Source organism: Salmo salar, chromosome 17 (genome assembly GCF_965601325.2).
Source record: "Salmo salar chromosome 17, fSalSal1, whole genome shotgun sequence".
Lineage (NCBI taxonomy): Eukaryota > Metazoa > Chordata > Actinopteri > Salmoniformes > Salmonidae > Salmo > Salmo salar.
Window position 1 is genome coordinate 40,345,001 of NC_138307.1, and position 20,000 is coordinate 40,365,000.

Consider the following 20,000-nt stretch of genomic DNA (forward strand, 5'->3'; position numbering starts at 1 on the left):
TTGACTCTAGGTTCTGCCTGCCAGGTTTGTCTGTCCTCTCGTTCTTTGACTCTAGGTTCTGCCTGCCAGGTTTGTCTGTCCTCTTGTCTTTCTTTGACGCTAGGCTCTGCCTGCCAGGTTTGTCTGTCCTCTCGTTCTTTGACTCTAGGTTCTGCCTGCCAGGTTTGTCTGTCCTCTCGTTCTTTGACTCTAGGTTCTGCCTGCCAGGTTTGTCTGTCCTCTTGTCGTTCTTTGACTCTAGGTTCTGCCTGCCAGGTTTGTCTGTTCTCTTGTCGTTCTTTGACTCTAGGCTCTGCCTGCCAGGTTCGTCTGTCCTCTCGTTCTTTGACTCTAGGTTCTGCCTGCCAGGTTTGTCTGTCCTCTCGTTCTTTGACTCTAGGTTCTGCCTGCCAGGTTTGTCTGTCCTCTCGTTCTTTGACTCTAGGTTCTGCCTGCCAGGTTTGTCTGTCCTCTCGTTCTTTGACTCTAGGTTCTGCCTGCCAGGTTTGTCTGTCCTCTTGTCGTTCTTTGACTCTAGGTTCTGCCTGCCAGGTTTGTCTGTCCTCTTGTCTTTCTTTGACTCTAGGTTCTGCCTGCCAGGTTTGTCTGTCCTCTCGTTCTTTGACTCTAGGTTCTGCCTGCCAGGTTTGTCTGTCCTCTCGTTCTTTGACTCTAGGCTCTGCCTGCCAGGTTTGTCTGTCCTCTCGTTCTTTGACTCTAGGTTCTGCCTGCCAGGTTTGTCTGTCCTCTCGTTCTTTGACTCTAGGCTCTGCCTGCCAGGTTTGTCTGTCCTCTTGTCTTTCTTTGACTCTAGGCTCTGCCTGCCAGGTTTGTCTGTCCTCTCGTTCTTTGACTGTAGGCTCTGCCTGCCAGGTTTGTCTGTCCTCTTGTCTTTCTTTGACTCTAGGCTCTGCCTGCCAGGTTTGTCTGTCCTCTCGTTCTTTGACTCTAGGTTCTGCCTGCCAGGTTTGTCTGTCCTCTCGTTCTTTGACTCTAGGCTCTGCCTGCCAGGTTTGTCTGTCCTCTTGTCTTTCTTTGACTCTAGGCTCTGCCTGCCAGGTTTGTCTGTCCTCTCGTTCTTTGACTGTAGGCTCTGCCTGCCAGGTTTGTCTGTCCTCTTGTCTTTCTTTGACTCTAGGTTCTGCCTGCCAGGTTTGTCTGTCCTCTCGTTCTTTGACTCTAGGTTCTGCCTGCCAGGTTTGTCTGTCCTCTTGTCTTTCTTTGACGCTAGGCTCTGCCTGCCAGGTTTGTCTGTCCTCTCGTTCTTTGACTCTAGGCTCTGCCTGCCAGGTTTGTCTGTCCTCTTGTCGTTCTTTGATGTGTTGCTAAAACCTCCTGAGGCCATCTGAGGACACTTCAGTTAAACTCCTTCATTCATCCGCCTGTCTTCATCCTCTCTTCTTCTCTACTCTAACCCCCTCCTCTCTCCTTCTCTCCTCTAACCCCCTCCTCTCTTCTTCTCTCCTCTAACCCCCTCCTCTCTCCTCTCTTCTTCTCTCCTCTAACCCCCTCCTCTCTCCTTCTCTCCTCTCTTCTTCTCTCCTCTAACCCCCTCCTCTCTTCTTCTCTCCTCTCTTCTTCTCTCCTCTAACCCCCTCCTCTCTCCTCTCTTCTTCTCTCCTCTAACCCCCTCCTCTCTCCTCTTTCCTTCTCTCCTCTAACCCCCTCCTCTCTCCTCTCTTCTCCTCTCCTCTAGCCCCGTCCTCTCTTCTCCTCTCCTCTAACCCCCTCCTCTCTTCTTCTCTCCTCTAACCCCCTCCTCTCCTCTCTCCTCCTCTCCTCTAACCCCCTCCTCTCTCCTCTCTCCTCCTCTCCTCTAACCCCCTCCCTCTCTCCTCCTCTCCTCTAACCCCTTCCTCTCTCCTCCTCCCTCCAGCTATACTCTGAGAGTGGTGGGTAACGGGATTAAGGCCCAGGCTGCTAATCCGGAGGTTAAAGTGAAGGACGAGGACCCAGTCATCAACCAGATCATTGATAAACTCAAGCACATCAATCAGGTGAGTTTATCCCACCTCCACTCAGACCCAGTTAGACCCAGTTAGACCCAGTCAGACCCAGTCAGACACACTCAGACCCAGTCAGACCCACTCAGACCCAGTCAGACCCTAACCCACCTCCACTCAGACCCAGTCAGACCCTAACCCACCTCCACTCAGACCCAGTCAGACCCAGTCAGACCCAGTCAGACCCTAACCCACCTCCACTCAGACCCAGTCAGACCCAGTCAGACCCTAACCCACCTCCATTCAGACCCAGTCAGACCCTAAACCCTGCTCAGATCCCAGCAGCAGTCTCTCCCAGCTCAGAAGAACGATATAGCCTCCAGACCAGAGATTTGTATAAAATGGCTAGATTATTTCCACTGGGGCAGAGAGTTACCAGGCTAGAGGATCCAAACCAATTCATGTATTTATATGGGTCGAAGATGCCTCCTCAATTTGACCCAAAACACAGACCCTGAACAAATGTACTGTACACAGGAGAGGAGTAATTATGTCAGGTTCAAGTTTAGCTAAAGATTATGACGAATGTAGTTTACTCTTAAAAACAAAACAAAATATTCACAAATATTTTCTTCAAACTATTTTTGGTAGAAATATTTAATTTATATAATACATTAGGATTCTCAACAAACGTTCAGGTTTCTGCTTTTGGGAAGATGAAGGACGCTGTGTGGAATCGTTTAAGGGGAGAGAAAAAAGGCTTGTTGCTTTTTTAACATGGGAACTTTTGAAGTAGCAACTAGGAGAACGAACAAACAAACAAACATCAATTTGTTCGATTACAATCAAAAAGGCGCTGTTTTTCTTTTGATTAGTTTCTATTGAAGAGAAATTAGGTCACGTCCTGTTTCATTACCAGGTAAAGCTATAAATTAGGTCACGTCCTGTTTCATTACCAGGTAAAGCTATAAATTAGGTCACGTCCTGTTTCATTACCAGGTAAAGCTATAAATTAGGTCACGTCCTGTTTCATTACCAGGTAAAGCTATAAATTAGGTCACGTCCTGTTTCATTACCAGGTAAAGCTATAAATTAGGTCACATCCTGTTTCATTACCAGGTAAAGCTATAAATTAGGTCACATCCTGTTTCATTACCAGGTAAAGCTGTAAATTAGGTCACGTCCTGTTTCATTACCAGGTAAAGCTATAAATTAGGTCACATCCTGTTTCATTACCAGGTAAAGCTATAAATTAGGTCACGTCCTGTTTCATTACCATGTAAAGCTATAAATTAGGTCACGTCCTGTTTCATTACCAGGTAAAGCTATAAATTAGGTCACATCCTGTTTCATTACCAGGTAAAGCTGTAAATTAGGTCACGTCCTGTTTCATTACCAGGTAAAGCTATAAATTAGGTCACTTCCTGTTTCATTACCAGGTAAAGCTATAAATTAGGTCACTTCCTGTTTCATTACCAGGTAAAGCTATAAATTAGGTCACGTCCTGTTTCATTACCAGGTAAAGCTATAAATTAGGTCACGTCCTGTTTCATTACCAGGTAAAGCTATAAATTAGGTCACGTCCTGTTTCATTACCAGGTAAAGCTATAAATTAGGTCACATCCTGTTTCATTACCAGGTAAAGCTATAAATTGGGTCACATCCTGTTTCATTACCAGGTAAAGCTATAAATTAGGTCACATCCTGTTTCATTACCAGGTAAAGCTATAAATTAGGTCACATCCTGTTTCATTACCAGGTAAAGCTATAAATTAGGTCACGTCCTGTTTCATTACCAGGTAAAGCTATAAATTAGGTCACGTCCTGTTTCATTACCAGGTAAAGCTATAAATTAGGTCATATCCTGTTTCATTACCAGGTAAAGCTATAAATTAGGTCACGTCCTGTTTCATTACCAGGTAAAGCTATAAATTAGGTCACGTCCTGTTTCATTACCAGGTAAAGCTATAAATTAGGTCACGTCCTGTTTCATTACCAGGTAAAGCTATAAATTAGGTCACGTCCTGTTTCATTACCAGGTAAAGCTATAAATTAGGTCACATCCTGTTTCATTACCAGGTAAAGCTGTAAATTAGGTCACGTCCTGTTTCATTACCAGGTAAAGCTATAAATTAGGTCACATCCTGTTTCATTACCAGGTAAAGCTATAAATTAGGTCACTTCCTGTTTCATTACCAGGTAAAGCTATAAATTAGGTCACTTCCTGTTTCATTACCAGGTAAAGCTATAAATTAGGTCACTTCCTGTTTCATTACCAGGTAAAGCTATAAATTAGGTCACGTCCTGTTTCATTACCAGGTAAAGCTATAAATTAGGTCACGTCCTGTTTCATTACCAGGTAAAGCTATAAATTAGGTCATATCCTGTTTCATTACCATGTAAAGCTATAAATTAGGTCACGTCCTGTTTCATTACCAGGTAAAGCTGTAAATTAGGTCACGTCCTGTTTCATTACCAGGTAAAGCTATAAATTAGGTCACTTCCTGTTTCATTACCAGGTAAAGCTATAAATTAGGTCACGTCCTGTTTCATTACCATGTAAAGCTATAAATTAGGTCACATCCTGTTTCATTACCAGGTAAAGCTATAAATTAGGTCACATCCTGTTTCATTACCAGGTAAAACTATAAATTAGGTCACGTCCTGTTTCATTACCAGGTAAAGCTATAAATTAGGTCACATCCTGTTTCATTACCAGGTAAAGCTATAAATTAGGTCACGTCCTGTTTCATTACCATGTAAAGCTATAAATTAGGTCACGTCCTGTTTCATTACCAGGTAAAGCTATAAATTAGGTCACGTCCTGTTTCATTACCAGGTAAAGCTATAAATTAGGTCACATCCTGTTTCATTACCAGGTAAAGCTATAAATTAGGTCACATCCTGTTTCATTACCATGTAAAGCTATAAATTAGGTCACATCCTGTTTCATTACCAGGTAAAGCTATAAATTAGGTCACGTCCTGTTTCATTACCAGGTAAAGCTATAAATTAGGTCACGTCCTGTTTCATTACCAGGTAAAGCTATAAATTAGGTCACATCCTGTTTCATTACCAGGTAAAGCTATAAATTAGGTCACATCCTGTTTCATTACCAGGTAAAGCTATAAATTAGGTCACATCCTGTTTCATTACCAGGTAAAGCTATAAATTAGGTCACATCCTGTTTCATTACCAGGTAAAGCTATAAATTAGGTCACATCCTGTTTCATTACCAGGTAAAGCTGTTTCAGTGGTTCTCAGTACGTGTCACCAGAGAACTTCAGGGACTAGGGGAATCAATGAATACATATTTACATACACGTGTTTGTGTGTGGAGCCATATGTTTGTGTATGGCACCGTGTGTTTGTGTACGGCACCGTGTGTTTGTGTATGTTTGTGTATGGCACTGTGTGTTTGTGTGTGAAGCCATATGTTTGTGTATGGCACCGTGCGTTTGTGTATGGCACCGTGCGTTTGTGTATGGCACCGTGCGTTTGTGTATGGCACCGTGCGTTTGTGTATGGCACCGTGTGTTTGTGTATGGCACCGTGTGAATGTTGCTGTTCGGGTTTATTGGTTTTATGTGAATGTATAATTGGATAATGGGAACGTATGGGAGGACACAACTCTCCTATAGCCTTGAGATCTCTGGAAAGGTCACAGCCTTCATAATGTCAGCTGTGTTATGTTGAGGATGGACAGTTCTTCATGTCAGCTGTGTTATGATGCCATGTTGAGGATGGACAGTCAGCTGTGTTATGATGCCGTGTTGAGGATGGACAGTTCTTCATGTCAGCTGTGTTATGATGCCGTGTTGAGGATGGACAGTTCTTCATGTCAGCTGTGTTATGATGCCGTGTTGAGGATGAACAGTTCTTCATGTCAGCTGTGTTATGTTGAGGATGGACAGTTCTTCATGTCAGCTGTGTTATGATGCCATGTTGAGGATGAACAGTCAGCTGTGTTATGATGCCCTGTTGAGGATGAACAGTCAGCTGTGTTATGTTGAGGATGGACAGTTCTTCATGTCAGCTGTGTTATGATGCCATGTTGAGGATGAACAGTCAGCTGTGTTATGATGCCCTGTTGAGGATGGACAGTCAGCTGTGTTATGTTGAGGATGGACAGTTCTTCATGTCAGCTGTGTTATGTTGAGGATGAACAGTCAGCTGTGTTATGATGCCATGTTGAGGATGGACAGTTCTTCATGTCAGCTGTGTTATGATGCCGTGTTGAGGATGGACAGTTCTTCATGTCAGCTGTGTTATGATGCCGTGTTGAGGATGAACAGTTCTTCATGTCAGCTGTGTTATGTTGAGGATGGACAGTTCTTCATGTCAGCTGTGTTATGATGCCATGTTGAGGATGAACAGTCAGCTGTGTTATGATGCCCTGTTGAGGATGAACAGTCAGCTGTGTTATGTTGAGGATGGACAGTTCTTCATGTCAGCTGTGTTATGATGCCATGTTGAGGATGAACAGTCAGCTGTGTTATGATGCCCTGTTGAGGATGGACAGTCAGCTGTGTTATGTTGAGGATGGACAGTTCTTCATGTCAGCTGTGTTATGTTGAGGATGGACAGTTCTTCATGTCAGCTGTGTTATGATGCCGTGTTGAGGATGGACAGTTCTTCATGTCAGCTGTGTTATGATGCCATGTTGAGGATGGACAGTTCTTCATGTCAGCTGTGTTATGTTGCCGTGTTGAGGATGGACAGTTCTTCATGTCAGCTGTGTTATGATGCCATGTTGAGGATGGACAGTTCTTCATATCAGCTGTGTTATGTTGAGGATGGACAGTTCTTCATGTCAGCTGTGTTATGATGCCGTGTTGAGGATGGACAGTTCTTCATATCAGCTGTGTTATGATGCCATGTTGAGGATGAACAGTCAGCTGTGTTATGATGCCATGTTGAGGATGGACAGTTCTTCATGTCAGCTGTGTTATGATGCCATGTTGAGGATGAACAGTCAGCTGTGTTATGATGCCATGTTGAGGATGGACAGTTCTTCATGTCAGCTGTGTTATGATGCCATGTTGAGGATGGACAGTTCTTCATGTCAGCTGTGTTATGATGCCGTGTTGAGGATGGACAGTTCTTCATGTCAGCTGTGTTATGATGCCCTGTTGAGGATGAACAGTCAGCTGTGTTATGATGCCCTGTTGAGGATGGACAGTTCTTCATGTCAGCTGTGTTATGATGCCATGTTGAGGATGGACAGTTCTTCATGTCAGCTGTGTTATGATGCCATGTTGAGGATGAACAGTCAGCTGTGTTATGATGCCATGTTGAGGATGAACAGTCAGCTGTGTTATGATGCCATGTTGAGGATGAACAGTCAGCTGTGTTATGATGCCATGTTGAGGATGAACAGTCAGCTGTGTTATGATGCCATGTTGAGGATGAACAGTCAGCTGTGTTATGATGCCATGTTGAGGATGGACAGTTCTTCATGTCAGCTGTGTTATGATGCCATGTTGAGGATGGACAGTTCTTCATGTCAGCTGTGTTATGCTGCCATGTTGAGGATGGACAGTTCTTCATGTCAGCTGTGTTATGTTGCCCTGCTGAAGGTAAACAGTTCTTCATGTCAGCTGTGTTATGATGCCATGTTGAGGATGGACGGTATTGTTTAAGAGAATGTAGAATAAACACATTGACACAGGTTTTACCTCAGACGTGGAGGTAATGTAGCAGACGCTCTTATCCAGAGCGACTTACAGTAGTGAATGCATACATTTCATACATTTTTCTCCGTACTGGTCCCCCCGTTGGGAAATCGAACCCACAACCCTGGCGTTGCAAACACCATGCTCTACCAACTGAGCCACACGGGACTACACCCTCTGCTGTCCCAAATCACACCCTATTCCCTACATAGAGCACTTATTTTGTGTTGTAGTTTACTATTCCGGGAATAGGGTACAGACGAGCCATATAGGCCCTGGTTAAAGGTAGTACACTATGTAGGGAATAGGGCACAACGAGCCATATAGGCCCTGATTAAAGGTAGTGCACTATGTAGGGAATAGGTACACGAGCCATATAGGCCCTGATTAAAAGGTAGTGCACTATGTAGGGAATAGGGTACAGACGAGCCATATAGGCCCTGATTAAAGGTAGTGCACTATGTAGGGAATAGGGCACAACGAGCCATATGGCCCTGATTAAAGGTAGTGCACTATGTAGGGAATAGGGTACAACGAGCCATATAGGCCCTGGTTAAAGGTAGTGCACTATGTAGGGAATAGGGCACAACGAGCCATATAGGCCCTGATTAAAGGTAGTGCACTATGTAGGGAATAGGGTACAACGAGCCATATAGCCCCTGGTTAAAGGTAGTGCACTATGTAGGGAATAGGGTACAACGAGCCATATAGGCCCTGGTTAAAAGGTAGTGCACTATTCCGGGAATAGGGTACAACGAGCCATATAGGCCCTGATTAAAGGTACCGGTACAGAGTCAATGTGGAGGCTATATACAGGGGGTACCGGTACAGAGTCAATGTGGAGGCTATATACAGGGGGTATTCCGGTACAGAGTCAATGTGGAGGCTATATACAGGGGGGTACCGGTACAGAGTCAATGTGGAGGCTATATACAGGGGGTACCGGTACAGAGTCAATGTGGAGGCTATATACAGGGGGTACCGGTACAGAGTCAATGTGGAGGCTATAGACAGGCTATATACAGGGGGTACCGGTACAGAGTCAATGTGGAGGCTATATACAGGGGAGTACCGGTACAGAGTCAATGTGGAGGCTATATACAGGGGGTACCGGTACAGAGTCAATGTGGAGGCTATATACAGGGGGTACCGGTACAGAGTCAATGTGGAGGCTATATACAGGGGGTACCGGTACAGAGTCAATGTGGAGGCTATATACAGGGGGTACCGGTACAGAGTCAATGTGGAGGCTATATACAGGGGGTACCGGTACAGAGTCAATGTGGAGGCTATATACAGGCTATATACAGGGGGTACCGGTACAGAGTCAATGTGGAGGCTATATACAGGGGGTACCGGTACAGAGTCAATGTGGAGGCTATATACAGGGGGTACCGGTACAGAGTCAATGTGGAGGCTATATACAGGGGGTACCGGTACAGAGTCAATGTGGAGGCTATATACAGGGGGTACCGGTACAGAGTCAATGTGGAGGCTATATACAGGGGGTACCGGTACAGAGTCAATGTGGAGGCTATATACAGGGGAGTACCGGTACAGAGTCAATGTGGAGGCTATATACAGGGGGTACCGGTACAGAGTCAATGTGGAGGCTATATACAGGGGGTACCGGTACAGAGTCAATGTGGAGGCTATATACAGGGGGTACCGGTACAGAGTCAATGTGGAGGCTATATACAGGGGGTACCGGTACAGAGTCAATGTGGAGGCTATATACAGGGGGTACCGGTACAGAGTCAATGTGGAGGCTATATACAGGCTATATACAGGGGGTACCGGTACAGAGTCAATGTGGAGGCTATATACAGGGGAGTACCGGTACAGAGTCAATGTGGAGGCTATATACAGGGGGGTACCGGTACAGAGTCAATGTGGAGGCTATATACAGGGGGTACCGGTACAGAGTCAATGTGGAGGCTATATACAGGGGGTACCGGTACAGAGTCAATGTGGAGGCTATATACAGGGGGTACCGGTACAGAGTCAATGTGGAGGCTATATACAGGGGGTACCGGTACAGAGTCAATGTGGAGGCTATATACAGGGGGTACCGGTACAGAGTCAATGTGGAGGCTATATACAGGGGGTACCGGTACAGAGTCAATGTGGAGGCTATATACAGGGGGTATTCCGGTACAGAGTCAATGTGGAGGCTATATACAGGGGGTACCGGTACAGAGTCAATGTGGAGGCTATATACAGGGGGTACCGGTACAGAGTCAATGTGGAGGCTATATACAGGGGGTACCGGTACAGAGTCAATGTGGAGGCTATATACAGGGGGTACCGGTACAGAGTCAATGTGGAGGCTATATACAGGGGGTACCGGTACAGAGTCAATGTGGAGGCTATATACAGGGGGTACCGGTACAGAGTCAATGTGGAGGCTATATACAGGGGGTACCGGTACAGAGTCAATGTGGAGGCTATATACAGGGGGTACCGGTACAGAGTCAATGTGGAGGCTATATACAGGGGGTACCGGTACAGAGTCAATGTGGAGGCTATATACAGGGGGTACCGGTACAGAGTCAATGTGGAGGCTATATACAGGGGGTACCGGTACAGAGTCAATGTGGAGGCTATATACAGCTTATACAGGGGGTACCGGTACAGAGTCAATGTGGAGGCTATATACAGGGGTAGTACCGGTACAGAGTCAATGTGGAGGCTATATACAGGGGGTACCGGTACAGAGTCAATGTGGAGGCTATATACAGGGGGTACCGGTACAGAGTCAATGTGGAGGCTATATACAGGGGGTACCGGTACAGAGTCAATGTGGAGGCTATATACAGGGGGTACCGGTACAGAGTCAATGTGGAGGCTATATACAGGGGGTACCGGTACAGAGTCAATGTGGAGGCTATATACAGGGGGGTACCGGTACAGAGTCAATGTGGAGGCTATATACAGGGGGTACCGGTACAGAGTCAATGTGGAGGCTATATACAGGGGGTATCCGGTACAGAGTCAATGTGGAGGCTATATACAGGGGGTACCGGTACAGAGTCAATGTGGAGGCTATATACAGGGGGTACCGGTACAGAGTCAATGTGGAGGCTATATACAGGGGGGTACCGGTACAGAGTCAATGTGGAGGCTATATACAGGGGGTACCGGTACAGAGTCAATGTGGAGGCTATATACAGGGGGTACCGGTACAGAGTCAATGTGGAGGCTATATACAGGGGGTACCGGTACAGAGTCAATGTGGAGGCTATATACAGGGGGTACCGGTACAGAGTCAATGTGGAGGCTATATACAGGGGGTACCGGTACAGAGTCAATGTGGAGGCTATATACAGGGGTACCGGTACAGAGTCAATGTGGAGGCTATATACAGGGGGTACCGGTACAGAGTCAATGTGGAGGCTATATACAGGGGGTACCGGTACAGAGTCAATGTGGAGGCTATATACAGGGGTACCGGTACAGAGTCAATGTGGAGGCTATATACAGGGGGTACCGGTACAGAGTCAATGTGGAGGCTATATACAGGGGGTACCGGTACAGAGTCAATGTGGAGGCTATATACAGGGGGTACCGGTACAGAGTCAATGTGGAGGCTATATACAGGGGGGTACCGGTACAGAGTCAATGTGGAGGCTATATACAGGGGGTACCGGTACAGAGTCAATGTGGAGGCTATATACAGGGGGGTACCGGTACAGAGTCAATGTGGAGGCTATATACAGGGGGTACCGGTACAGAGTCAATGTGGAGGCTATATACAGGGGGTACCGGTACAGAGTCAATGTGGAGGCTATATACAGGGGGTACCGGTACAGAGTCAATGTGGAGGCTATATACAGGGGGTACCGGTACAGAGTCAATGTGGAGGCTATATACAGGGGGTACCGGTACAGAGTCAATGTGGAGGCTATATACAGGGTGGTACCGGTACAGAGTCAATGTGGAGGCTATATACAGGGGGTACCGGTACAGAGTCAATGTGGAGGCTATATACAGGGGGTACCGGTACAGAGTCAATGTGGAGGCTATATACAGGGGGTACCGGTACAGAGTCAATGTGGAGGCTATATACAGGGGGTACCGGTACAGAGTCAATGTGGAGGCTATATACAGGGGGTACCGGTACAGAGTCAATGTGGAGGCTATATACAGGGGGTACCGGTACAGAGTCAATGTGGAGGCTATATACAGGGGGTACCGGTACAGAGTCAATGTGGAGGCTATATACAGGGGGTACCGGTACAGAGTCAATGTGGAGGCTATATACAGGGGGTACCGGTACAGAGTCAATGTGGAGGCTATATACAGGGGGTACCGGTACAGAGTCAATGTGGAGGCTATATACAGGGTGGTACCGGTACAGAGTCAATGTGGAGGCTATATACAGGGGGTACCGGTACAGAGTCAATGTGGAGGCTATATACAGGGGGTACCGGTACAGAGTCAATGTGGAGGCTATATACAGGGTGGTACCGGTACAGAGTCAATGTGGAGGCTATATACAGGGGGTACCGGTACAGAGTCAATGTGGAGGCTATATACAGGGGGTACCGGTACAGAGTCAATGTGGAGGCTATATACAGGGGGTACCGGTACAGAGTCAATGTGGAGGCTATATACAGGGGGTACCGGTACAGAGTCAATGTGGAGGCTATATACAGGGGGTACCGGTACAGAGTCAATGTGGAGGCTATATACAGGGGGTACCGGTACAGAGTCAATTAGTGGAGGCTATATACAGGGGGTACCGGTACAGAGTCAATGTGGAGGCTATATACAGGGGGTACCGGTACAGAGTCAATGTGGAGGCTATATACAGGGGGTACCGGTACAGAGTCAATGTGGAGGCTATATACAGGGGGTACCGGTACAGAGTCAATGTGGAGGCTATATACAGGGGGTACCGGTACAGAGTCAATGTGGAGGCTATATACAGGGGGTACCGGTACAGAGTCAATGTGGAGGCTATATACAGGGGGGTACCGGTACAGAGTCAATGTGGAGGCTATATACAGGGGGTACCGGTACAGAGTCAATGTGGAGGCTATATACAGGGGGTACCGGTACAGAGTCAATGTGGAGGCTATATACAGGGGGTACCGGTACAGAGTCAATGTGGAGGCTATATACAGGGGGTACCGGTACAGAGTCAATGTGGAGGCTATATACAGGGGGTACCGGTACAGAGTCAATGTGGAGGCTATATACAGGGGGTACCGGTACAGAGTCAATGTGGAGGCTATATACAGGGGGTACCGGTACAGAGTCAATGTGGAGGCTATATACAGGGGGTACCGGTACAGAGTCAATGTGGAGGCTATATACAGGGGGTACCGGTACAGAGTCAATGTGGAGGCTATATACAGGGGGTACCGGTACAGAGTCAATGTGGAGGCTATATACAGGGGGTACCGGTACAGAGTCAATGTGGAGGCTATATACAGGGGGTACCGGTACAGAGTCAATGTGGAGGCTATATACAGGGGGTACCGGTACAGAGTCAATGTGGAGGCTATATACAGGGGGTACCGGTACAGAGTCAATGTGGAGGCTATATACAGGGTGGTACCGGTACAGAGTCAATGTGGAGGCTATATACAGGGGGTACCGGTACAGAGTCAATGTGGAGGCTATATACAGGGGGTACCGGTACAGAGTCAATGTGGAGGCTATATACAGGGGGTACCGGTACAGAGTCAATGTGGAGGCTATATACAGGGGGTACCGGTACAGAGTCAATGTGGAGGCTATATACAGGGGGTACCGGTACAGAGTCAATGTGGAGGCTATATACAGGGGGTACCGGTACAGAGTCAATGTGGAGGCTATATACAGGGGGTACCGGTACAGAGTCAATGTGGAGGCTATATACAGGGGGTACCGGTACAGAGTCAATGTGGAGGCTATATACAGGGGGTACCGGTACAGAGTCAATGTGGAGGCTATATACAGGGGGTACCGGTACAGAGTCAATGTGGAGGCTATATACAGGGGGTACCGGTACAGAGTCAATGTGGAGGCTATATACAGGGGGTACCGGTACAGAGTCAATGTGGAGGCTATATACAGGGGGTACCGGTACAGAGTCAATGTGGAGGCTATATACAGGGGGTACCGGTACAGAGTCAATGTGGAGGCTATATACAGGGGGTACCGGTACAGAGTCAATGTGGAGGCTATATACAGGGGGTACCGGTACAGAGTCAATGTGGAGGCTATATACAGGGGGGTACCGGTACAGAGTCAATGTGGAGGCTATATACAGGGGGTACCGGTACAGAGTCAATGTGGAGGCTATATACAGGGGGTACCGGTACAGAGTCAATGTGGAGGCTATATACAGGGGGTACCGGTACAGAGTCAATGTGGAGGCTATATACAGGGGGTACCGGTACAGAGTCAATGTGGAGGCTATATACAGGGGGTACCGGTACAGAGTCAATGTGGAGGCTATATACAGGGGGTACCGGTACAGAGTCAATGTGGAGGCTATATACAGGGGGTACCGGTACAGAGTCAATGTGGAGGCTATATACAGGGGGTACCGGTACAGAGTCAATGTGGAGGCTATATACAGGGGGGTACCGGTACAGAGTCAATGTGGAGGCTATATACAGGGGGTACCGGTACAGAGTCAATGTGGAGGCTATATACAGGGGGTACCGGTACAGAGTCAATGTGGAGGCTATATACAGGGGGTACCGGTACAGAGTCAATGTGGAGGCTATATACAGGGGGTACCGGTACAGAGTCAATGTGGAGGCTATATACAGGGGGTACCGGTACAGAGTCAATGTGGAGGCTATATACAGGGGGTACCGGTACAGAGTCAATGTGGAGGCTATATACAGGGGGTACCGGTACAGAGTCAATGTGGAGGCTATATACAGGGGGTACCGGTACAGAGTCAATGTGGAGGCTATATACAGGGGGTACCGGTACAGAGTCAATGTGGAGGCTATATACAGGGGGTACCGGTACAGAGTCAATGTGGAGGCTATATACAGGGGGTACCGGTACAGAGTCAATGTGGAGGCTATATACAGGGGGTACCGGTACAGAGTCAATGTGGAGGCTATATACAGGGGGTACCGGTACAGAGTCAATGTGGAGGCTATATACAGGGGGTACCGGTACAGAGTCAATGTGGAGGCTATATACAGGGGGTACCGGTACAGAGTCAATGTGGAGGCTATATACAGGGGGTACGGTACAGAGTCAATGTGGAGGCTATATACAGGGGGTACCGGTACAGAGTCAATGTGGAGGCTATATACAGGGGGTACCGGTACAGAGTCAATGTGGAGGCTATATACAGGGGGTACCGGTACAGAGTCAATGTGGAGGCTATATACAGGGGGTACCGGTACAGAGTCAATGTGGAGGCTATATACAGGGGGTACCGGTACAGAGTCAATGTGGAGGCTATATACAGGGGGTACCGGTACAGAGTCAATGTGGAGGCTATATACAGGGGGTACCGGTACAGAGTCAATGTGGAGGCTATATACAGGGGGGTACCGGTACAGAGTCAATGTGGAGGCTATATACAGGGGGGGTACCGGTACAGAGTCAATGTGGAGGCTATATACAGGGGGTACCGGTACAGAGTCAATGTGGAGGCTATATACAGGGGGTACCGGTACAGAGTCAATGTGGAGGCTATATACAGGGGGTACCGGTACAGAGTCAATGTGGAGGCTATATACAGGGGGGTACCGGTACAGAGTCAATGTGGAGGCTATATACAGGGGGTACCGGTACAGAGTCAATGTGGAGGCTATATACAGGGGGTACCGGTACAGAGTCAATGTGGAGGCTATATACAGGGGGTACCGGTACAGAGTCAATGTGGAGGCTATATACAGGGGGTACCGGTACAGAGTCAATGTGGAGGCTATATACAGGGGGTACCGGTACAGAGTCAATGTGGAGGCTATATACAGGGGGTACCGGTACAGAGTCAATGTGGAGGCTATATACAGGGGGTACCGGTACAGAGTCAATGTGGAGGCTATATACAGGGGGTACCGGTACAGAGTCAATGTGGAGGCTATATACAGGGGGTACCGGTACAGAGTCAATGTGGAGGCTATATACAGGGGGTACCGGTACAGAGTCAATGTGGAGGCTATATACAGGGGGTACCGGTACAGAGTCAATGTGGAGGCTATATACAGGGGTACCGGTACAGAGTCAATGTGGAGGCTATATACAGGGGGTACCGGTACAGAGTCAATGTGGAGGCTATATACAGGGGGGGTACCGGTACAGAGTCAATGTGGAGGCTATATACAGGGGGTACCGGTACAGAGTCAATGTGGAGGCTATATACAGGGGGTACCGGTACAGAGTCAATGTGGAGGCTATATACAGGGGGTACCGGTACAGAGTCAATGTGGAGGCTATATACAGGGGTACCGGTACAGAGTCAATGTGGAGGCTATATACAGGGGGTACCGGTACAGAGTCAATGTGGAGGCTATATACAGGGGGTACCGGTACAGAGTCAATGTGGAGGCTATATACAGGGGGTACCGGTACAGAGTCAATGTGGAGGCTATATACAGGGGGTACCGGTACAGAGTCAATGTGGAGGCTATATACAGGGGGTACCGGTACAGAGTCAATGTGGAGGCTATATACAGGGGGTACCGGTACAGAGTCAATGTGGAGGCTATATACAGGGGGTACCGGTACAGAGTCAATGTGGAGGCTATATACAGGGGGTACCGGTACAGAGTCAATGTGGAGGCTATATACAGGGGGTACCGGTACAGAGTCAATGTGGAGGCTATATACAGGGGGTACCGGTACAGAGTCAATGTGGAGGCTATATACAGGGGGTACCGGTACAGAGTCAATGTGGAGGCTATATACAGGGGGTACCGGTACAGAGTCAATGTGGAGGCTATATACAGGGGGTACCGGTACAGAGTCAATGTGGAGGCTATATACAGGGGGTACCGGTACAGAGTCAATGTGGAGGCTATATACAGGGGGTACCGGTACAGAGTCAATGTGGAGGCTATATACAGGGGGTACCGGTACAGAGTCAATGTGGAGGCTATATACAGGGGGGTACCGGTACAGAGTCAATGTGGAGGCTATATACAGGGGGGTACCGGTACAGAGTCAATGTGGAGGCTATATACAGGGGGTACCGGTACAGAGTCAATGTGGAGGCTATATACAGGGGGTACCGGTACAGAGTCAATGTGGAGGCTATATACAGGGGGTACCGGTACAGAGTCAATGTGGAGGCTATATACAGGGGGTACGGTACAGAGTCAATGTGGAGGCTATATACAGGGGGTACCGGTACAGAGTCAATGTGGAGGCTATATACAGGGGGTACCGGTACGGAGTCAATGTGGAGGCTATATACAGGGGGTACCGGTACAGAGTCAATGTGGAGGCTATATACAGGGGGTACCGGTACAGAGTCAATGTGGAGGCTATATACAGGGGGTACCGGTACAGAGTCAATGTGGAGGCTATATACAGGGGGTACCGGTACAGAGTCAATGTGGAGGCTATATACAGGGGGTACCGGTACAGAGTCAATGTGGAGGCTATATACAGGGGGTACCGGTACAGAGTCAATGTGGAGGCTATATACAGGGGGGTACCGGTACAGAGTCAATGTGGAGGCTATATACAGGGGGTACCGGTACAGAGTCAATGTGGAGGCTATATACAGGGGGTACCGGTACAGAGTCAATGTGGAGGCTATATACAGGGGGGTACCGGTACAGAGTCAATGTGGAGGCTATATACAGGGGGTACCGGTACAGAGTCAATGTGGAGGCTATATACAGGGGGGTACCGGTACAGAGTCAATGTGGAGGCTATATACAGGGGGTACCGGTACAGAGTCAATGTGGAGGCTATATACAGGGGGTACCGGTACAGAGTCAATGTGGAGGCTATATACAGGGGGGTACCGGTACAGAGTCAATGTGGAGGCTATATACAGGGGGTACCGGTACAGAGTCAATGTGGAGGCTATATACAGGGGGTACCGGTACAGAGTCAATGTGGAGGCTATATACAGGGGGTACCGGTACAGAGTCAATGTGGAGGCTATATACAGGGGGTACCGGTACAGAGTCAATGTGGAGGCTATATACAAGGGGTACCGGTACAGAGTCAATGTGGAGGCTATATACAGGGGGTACCGGTACAGAGTCAATGTGGAGGCTATATACAGGGGGTACCGGTACAGAGTCAATGTGGAGGCTATATACAGGGGGTACCGGTACAGAGTCAATGTGGAGGCTATATACAGGGGGGTACCGGTACAGAGTCAATGTGGAGGCTATATACAGGGGGTACCGGTACAGAGTCAATGTGGAGGCTATATACAGGGGGTACCGGTACAGAGTCAATGTGGAGGCTATATACAGGGGGTACCGGTACAGAGTCAATGTGGAGGCTATATACAGGGGGTACCGGTACAGAGTCAATGTGGAGGCTATATACAGGGGGTACCGGTACAGAGTCAATGTGGAGGCTATATACAGGGGGTACCGGTACAGAGTCAATGTGGAGGCTATATACAGGGGGTACCGGTACAGAGTCAATGTGGAGGCTATATACAGGGGTACCGGTACAGAGTCAATGTGGAGGCTATATACAGGGGGTACCGATACAGAGTCAATGTGGAGGATATATACAGGGGGTACGGTACAGAGTTAATGTGGAGGCTATATACAGGGGGTACCGGTACAGAGTCAATGTGGAGGCTATATACAGGGGGTACCGGTACAGAGTCAATGTGGAGGCTATATACAGGGAGTACCGGTACAGAGTCAATGTGGAGGCTATATACAGGGGGTACCGGTACAGAGTCAATGTGGAGGCTATATACAGGGGGTACCGGTACAGAGTCAATGTGGAGGCTATATACAGGGAGTACCGGTACAGAGTCAATGTGGAGGCTATATACAGGGGGTACCGGTACAGAGTCAATGTGGAGGCTATATACAGGGGGTACCGGTACAGAGTCAATGTGGAGGCTATATACAGGGGTACCGGTACAGAGTCAATGTGGAGGCTATATACAGGGGGTACCGGTACAGAGTCAATGTGGAGGCTATATACAGGGGGTACCGGTACAGAGTCAATGTGGAGGCTATATACAGGGGGTACCGGTACAGAGTCAATGTGGAGGCTATATACAGGGGGTACCGGTACAGAGTCAATGTGGAGGCTATATACAGGGGGTACCGGTACAGAGTCAATGTGGAGGCTATATACAGGGGGTACCGGTACAGAGTCAATGTGGAGGCTATATACAGGGGGTACCGGTACAGAGTCAATGTGGAGGCTATATACAGGGGGTACCGGTACAGAGTCAATGTGGAGGCTATATACAGGGGGTACCGGTACAGAGTCAATGTGGAGGCTATATACAGGGGGTACCGGTACAGAGTCAATGTGGAGGCTATATACAGGGGGTACCGGTACAGAGTCAATGTGGAGGATATATACAGGGGGTACGGTACAGAGTTAATGTGGAGGCTATATACAGGGGGTACCGGTACAGAGTCAATGTGGAGGCTATATACAGGGGGTACCGGTACAGAGTCAATGTGGAGGCTATATACAGGGAGTACCGGTACAGAGTCAATGTGGAGGCTATATACAGGGGGTACCGGTACAGAGTCAATGTGGAGGCTATATACAGGGGGTACCGGTACAGAGTCAATGTGGAGGCTATATACAGGGGGTACTGGTACAGAGTCAATGTGGAGGCTATATACAGGGGGTACTGGTACAGAGTCAATGTGGAGGCTATATACAGGGGGTACCGGTACAGAGTCAATGTGGAGGCTATATACAGGGGGTACCGGTACAGAGTCAATGTGGAGGCTATATACAGGGGGTACCGGTACAGAGTCAATGTGGAGGCTATATACAGGGGGTACCGGTACAGAGTCAATGTGGAGGCTATATACAGGGGGCCGGTACAGAGTCAATGTGGAGGCTATATACAGGGGGTACCGGTACAGAGTCAATGTGGAGGCTATATACAGGGGGGTACCGGTACAGAGTCAATGTGGATGCTATATACAGGGGGGGTACCGGTACAGAGTCAATGTGGAGGCTATATACAGGGGGTACCGGTACAGAGTCAATGTGGAGGCTATATACAGGGGGTACCGGTACAGAGTCAATGTGGAGGCTATATACAGGGGGTACCGGTACAGAGTCAATGTGGAGGCTATATACAGGGGGGTACCGGTACAGAGTCAATGTGGAGGCTATATACAGGGGGTACCGGTACAGAGTCAATGTGGAGGCTATATACAGGGGGTACCGGTACAGAGTCAATGTGGAGGCTATATACAGGGGGTACCGGTACAGAGTCAATGTGGAGGCTATATACAGGGAGTACCGG

At 48.2% G+C, this 20,000-nt stretch overlaps 1 protein-coding gene across 1 annotated transcript in view; it reads left to right on the plus strand.

Annotated features, from left to right (window-relative positions):
* The window catches only part of gpc5a (glypican 5a), a 250,310-nt gene that overhangs the window by 116,376 nt on the left and 113,934 nt on the right, over nucleotides 1-20,000 (plus strand). Inside the window, exon 7 of the mRNA XM_082963782.1 lies at nucleotides 1,856-1,976. Coding sequence (XP_082819908.1) covers nucleotides 1,856-1,976 — 121 coding nt within the window. The remainder of the gene's footprint in view (nucleotides 1-1,855; nucleotides 1,977-20,000) is intronic.